Genomic DNA, 5,713 nt, shown 5'->3' with positions numbered 1-5,713 from the left:
AAGGGAAAAAACTGCCTCGTACCCAGACGCGTCTCTCTTGTTTTGTGGGACATGGGCGCGCAAGGGAGTAGGGGAAGGTCTCGTCACCAGTAACTCGCGCTTCGCGCTCGCTTTGTTCTCGCTTTGTTGCAGCGAAAATCGAGGCGCCTGAGGAGGAGGCTGGGAAAAAAAATGCATTCGGAGACGACACTGAACTAACACAACTTTTTTCACCTCGAGTTCCTTTATTAATGCCTTCAAACAAGTAACTACAAAACTGTCCCCTCTACTGAAAATCACCATTTTATTTTACTGTTCGAGGTTTGCCGCTGCATCGGGTCAGCGTAGTGTTGGCTGCTGGTTTAAGCCACAAGACCATACACGTCTGCGCACGATGTACCAGCGTTGTTGCTCTCGGTGGATCCACGTAAATCCTCTCCATACCACAGACGCAGCTCGTCGCTAGCGGAGAAAGTGAACGATTGACAGAACTCGAGGACTGGCGAGTTGGAGGTGTAACCTGGCAGAAGGTACCATCCTTCATTGTCGATTGAAGGTGGAGCCAGTATGCTGTTTTGATGGTCTGTTAGGACGACACCAATGCTAGTACGATTACATCCCCAGTTGCTGTCACGGGCTTTAGTGGTATGTTGACAATTTACCGCACCTAAGCGGTGCACGAGCATCAGGGAGCTCACGGCGATGTTTGTCTTGACGGTAAACTTACCGAACTGGCTATCTCGGGTTCCGAAGCAAACTGGATACTCGTTGAGTTTCACCCAGTGTTTAGGACAGGTATTTGCTGAAGCTTCGTCGGACATCAGCACGGTGGCCATCAAGGACATCAAAAGGAATTTGAACAACATGATCACTTCGTTTTGATCTGAGACAGAAGAAAAATGAGAAGATTATAAGATATGATGTTATGGGGCTCCTCTTCGCTATTGCGCCTCAGAAATCGCGACGAACTTTGTCCTGCTGATGTTTAGCAATTGAATAGTCGAACATTAGTAGAAGGGCTTGTTTATACGAATATTTCTTTCTTTTTTTCCTCGCATTATGTATCTAGCTTACAGAAGGCGTCAAAGTTTTACACCGTTCCCTGTCCTACCCTTTTCTTAGTCCAACAAGCGGTTGTTAAATACACAGGCTGTGTCATCAAGATGAAACGAGTTCACAAAACGAATTGTATCACAAAACGAGGAGTCAGAGATTGCACGCAAAGGAGTACACGAAATTGCGCATCTTGACTACAGTAATGATTTATGATGTTTGACGCCTGTGGAATTTACGATCTTCAATAAGAGTCTCTATAAGGATTTCAATGTCGTTCATATGGACCGTCTTGAAGGAAAAAAATTGCAAAACAAAAATAAAAAATCAGTAGGAATTTTTGCCAGAAAAACGGACGGCTTTCAGTACTTACCCGGCTCGTGTATTTGCTTCGCATTATCCACGAAAAAGCGAGCTACTTTATAACTCTGCTGTTAACAATGCAAACTAGCTTCAAAAATGACTCACCGTAATGTGGGTTTCTTGTTTCTTGATCTTCAAGTCTAAGACTTCGTTACTGGTTAGCTCTCTGTGAAGAACTGAATGTAATCGGTGGCTTTTTGTGCTTTACTAAGGTTGTAATTAGAAACGCTAAGATATCAAATTGACATCTATCAAGTTGGAAAAATGACAGAAGAACCTGCAGACAGACCATGCCCCGTTGCGTTCATCTTGGGTGACGTGGCTTCTAAACATTAACGTTAATGTGAATTTTCGCCTAGTTAAAACACGGCAAACTTTCACTCGTTATGCCGTGAACTTTAACAAAAGTAAAAACAGTCAGAGAGAGTGTAATACTAACAATGAGTCTTCCGTTTTAGAACTCGTATCAGTAGGGCTAATGCTGAATACCAAAATAACGCTCAATTCTATGCCAATTGACAAAAGACGACAGAGGCTACGAAAAGGGATGACGAAACAGATTTGTTTTTTGTTAGGTAGGAAGGTGTTTGTTAAAGATCAGAATGCCTTTGTTAGCATTTGAGTTTAAAGAGTACAAAACGTGTCCATCGGGTGGGGTTCTATTAGCCAGCTATTGTGATTCAAGACAAATATTGATCCCCCAGGCTGCGTGGTCTTTCCACAGTCAGACTGTAAAGTGGATCGGATGACGACATTTCAGTCAAAGCAGAAGTTAGCTAACTGTTCAACGGCTTCTATGAGTTGGAAAACAGCTGCTTAAAGCCCTGCAAGTTTTGAAAAAAGATCACAATAGCTTTGTTGACATTTGAGTTAAAAGAGTACAAAACGTGACCGTCGGGTCGGGTTTTCTATTAGCCACTATTGTGTGATTCAGGACAAATATTGATCCCCCGCGTGCTCTTTTCACAGTCAGACTGTAAGTGGATCGGATGATGACATTTCAGCCAAAGCAGAAGTTAGCTAACTGTTCAACGGTTCTTTGAGTTGGAAAACAGCTGCTTAAAGCCAGTTTCAGGTTTCGACAAGTTGGCACTTCTAAGTATCTGTCGCCCAAAGACGTGCACGCTTAGCAATACATGTGTCTCTTTATGGGTACACGTAAACTTTGTTTTCGTCGCTGTTTTTTTTGCAAATCTTTTATTTTTTTAAGCATATCTTCGTTTTATGATTGAAACTGCGTTATAGTGTAGTCAGTGTAATGTTCAACAAAATATATATAAAACATGTCTTATAGCCAGTGAAGGATAAAAACTCAGGAGTCTTGCGATTCTGGATTTTGTAATTTTGATTACGTCACGTGAAAACCAAGAATTTTAAGGGGTACCTCAAGTAAAAAGTTTAGAATAGGGCAGAGGGGCCTGAAAGAGTAAACGGGAACTGGGATTTGGGCAGATTTTGACTGGAAAAATGCAGGAGGCCATGACTCGTGACAAAAGGAATTTATATATAAACTGAATTGCTAAAAATGCGGACTATCTGGCAGTTGCGAGTTAACTATCATTCTCAAGCATATACACAGCCCAAAATTAGGACACATTTTTACGACTTTTTCACTTCTTCTATTTTCTTATTTTGTTTATTTCTTAGTAATTTTTGTTGATTCTTTACCCTCTTTCTTTCAGCTGGAAAATAAATGTGTTTTTTTTATACCTAACCAATGGAATTTAAATCGAAACTCTATGATCAATGCATGTTAGAGTAATTTTTGTCACGAACGCTTGAGAGAAATTCCTGCATATTTCGACGTCATCTCTGGCAAAGTTTGATCGATAGTTTAATTTCAATATTTTAAGAATATTTAGAAAGAATTGTACTTCTATGCATCAGGTGCTGTTCAATTGCTTTCAAAATGGCTTTACTTTGTACGTTCGCCTTCAAACGCATCCAAACGACAGATTGCGGAGCTTTCGCTGCATGCGAGTGCTTAAATAGAGAAGCAAGCTTAAGTTTTTTGTGAAGGGAAAAAACTGCCTCGTACCCAGACGCGTCTCTCTTGTTTTGTGGGACATGGGCGCGCAAGGGAGTAGGGGAAGGTCTCGTCACCAGTAACTCGCGCTTCGCGCTCGCTTTGTTCTCGCTTTGTTGCAGCGAAAATCGAGGCGCCTGAGAAGGAGGCTGGGAAAAAAATGCATTCGGAGACGACACTGAACTAACACAGCTTTTTTCACCTCGAGTACCTTTATTAATGCCTTCAAACAAGTAACTACAAAACTGTCCCCTCTACTGAAAATCACCATTTTATTTTACTGTTCGAGGTTTGCCGCTGCATCGGGTCAGCGTAGTGTTGGCTGCGGGTTTAAGCCACAAGACCATACACGTCTGCGCACGATGTACCAGCGTTGTTGCTCTCGGTGGATCCACGTAAATCCTCTCCATACCACAGACGCAGCTCGTCGCTAGCGGAGAAAGTGAACGATTGACAGAACTCGAGGACTGGCGAGTTGGAGGTGTAACCTGGCAGAAGGTACCATCCTTCATTGTCGATTGAAGGTGGAGCCAGTATGCTGTTTTGATGGTCTGTTAGGACGGCACCAATGCTAGTACGATTACATCCCCAGTTGCTGTCACGGGCTTTAGTGGTATGTTGACAATTTACCGCACCTAAGCGGTGCACGAGCATCAGGGAGCTCACGGCGATGTTTGTCTTGACGGTAAACTTACCGAACTGGCTATCTCGGGTTCCGAAGCAAACTGGATACTCGTTGAGTTTCACCCAGTGTTTAGGACAGGTATTTGCTGAAGCTTCGTCGGACATCAGCACGGTGGCCATCAAGGACATCAAAAGGAATTTGAACAACATGATCACTTCGTTTTGATCTGAGACAGAAGAAAAATGAGAAGATTATAAGACACGATGTTATGGGGCTCCTCTTCGCTAATGCGCCTCAGAAATCGCGACGAACTTTGTCCTGCTGATGTTTAGCAATTGAATAGTCGAACATTAGTAGAAGGGCTTGTTTATACGAATATTTCTTTCTTTTTTCTCGCATTATGTATCTAGCTTACAGAAGGCGTCAAAGTTTTTTACCGTTGCCTGTCCTAGCCTTTTCTTAGTCCAACAAGCGGTTGTTAAATACACAGGCTGTGTCATCAAGATGAAACGAGTTCACAAAACGAATTGTATCACAAAACGAGGAGTCAGAGATTGCACACAAAGGAGTACACGAAATTGCGCATCTTGACTACAGTAATGATTTATGATTTATGAAGCCTGGGTAATTTACGATCTTCCTATTAGGATTTCAATTCCGTTTACTAATATGGACCGTCTTGAAGGAATAAAATTGCAAAAAAAAAAAAATAGAAAATCAGTACGGATTTTTGCCAGAAAAAACGGACGGCTTTCAGTACTTTCCCGGCTCATGTATTCGCTTCTCCTTATCCACGAAAAACGCGAGCAACTTTATTACTCTGCTGTTAAAAAGGCAAACTAGCTATAAGAATGACTCACCGTAATGTGGGTTTCTTGTCTCTTGATCTTCAAGTCTAAGACTTCGTTACTGGTTAGCTCTCTGTGAAGAACTGAATGTGATCAGTGGCTTTCTGTGCTTTGCTAAGGTTGTAATTCGAAACGCTAAGATATCAAATTGAGATCTATCAAGTTGGAAAAATGTCAAAAGAACTTGCAGACAGAGCATATCCCGTTGCATTCATCTTGGGTGACGTGGCTTCTAAACATTAACATTAATGTGAATTTTCGCCGAGTTAAAATAGGGCAAACTTTCACTTGTTGTGCCGTGAACTTCAACAAAAGTAAAAACAGTCAGAGAGAGTGTAATACTAACAATGAGTCGTCCGTTTTAGAACTCGTATAGGGCTAATGCTGAATACCAAAATAACGCTCAATTTTATGCCAATTTTAAAAACGAAGACGACAGAGGCTGCGAAAAGGGATGACGAAACAGATTTGTTATTTGTTACGTAGGAAGGTGTTTGTTAAAGATCAGAATGCCTTTGTTAGCATTTGAGTTTAAGAGTACAGAAGGTGTCCATCGGGTGGGGTTTTATTAGCCAGCTATTGTGATTCAAGACAAATATTGATCCCTCAGGCTGCGTGGTCTTTTCACAGTTAGACTGTAAAGTGGATCGGATGACGATATTTTAGTCAAAGCAAAAGTTAGCTAACTGTTCAACGGCTTCTATGAGTTGGAAAACAGCTGCTAAAAGCCAGTTTCAAGTTTCGACAAGTTGGCACTTCTAAGTATCTGTCGCCCAAAGACGTGCACGCTTAACAATACATGTGGCTCTCTATGGGTAC

General features: G+C 41.8%; 2 protein-coding genes across 2 annotated transcripts; both read right to left on the bottom strand.

Moving 5' to 3' along the window:
- Positions 1–214: 214 nt before the first annotated feature.
- LOC144639404 (uncharacterized) lies at positions 215–1,564 on the bottom strand. Its single transcript, XM_078498722.1, has 2 exons — positions 1,501–1,564; positions 215–862 (listed from the first exon to the last, which is right to left on the bottom strand). Exon 2 carries the CDS (start codon positions 843–845, stop codon positions 342–344), a length of 504 nt encoding a protein of 167 aa, XP_078354848.1. The 5' UTR covers positions 846–862; positions 1,501–1,564; the 3' UTR covers positions 215–341.
- Positions 1,565–3,628: 2,064 nt separating this feature from the next.
- LOC144639421 (uncharacterized) lies at positions 3,629–5,024 on the bottom strand. Its single transcript, XM_078498746.1, has 2 exons — positions 4,907–5,024; positions 3,629–4,272 (listed from the first exon to the last, which is right to left on the bottom strand). The coding sequence occupies exon 2, from the start codon at positions 4,253–4,255 to the stop codon at positions 3,752–3,754; it is 504 nt and encodes a 167-aa protein (XP_078354872.1). The 5' UTR covers positions 4,256–4,272; positions 4,907–5,024; the 3' UTR covers positions 3,629–3,751.
- Positions 5,025–5,713: the final 689 nt, after the last annotated feature.

Source organism: Oculina patagonica, chromosome 14 (genome assembly GCF_052425735.1).
Source record: "Oculina patagonica isolate OP01 chromosome 14, crgOcupat, whole genome shotgun sequence".
In the NCBI taxonomy this organism is placed as follows: domain Eukaryota; kingdom Metazoa; phylum Cnidaria; class Anthozoa; order Scleractinia; family Oculinidae; genus Oculina; species Oculina patagonica.
Note: the sequence above shows the minus strand (reverse complement) of the source record. Positions and strands in the feature narration are given on the sequence as shown.

Bases quoted from the DNA above. Each gene is read 5' to 3' on its own strand.
- LOC144639404 (XM_078498722.1), bottom strand. From the start codon at position 845: ATGTTGTTCAAATTCCTTTTGATGTCCTTGATGGCCACCGTGCTGATG.
- LOC144639421 (XM_078498746.1), bottom strand. From the start codon at position 4,255: ATGTTGTTCAAATTCCTTTTGATGTCCTTGATGGCCACCGTGCTGATG.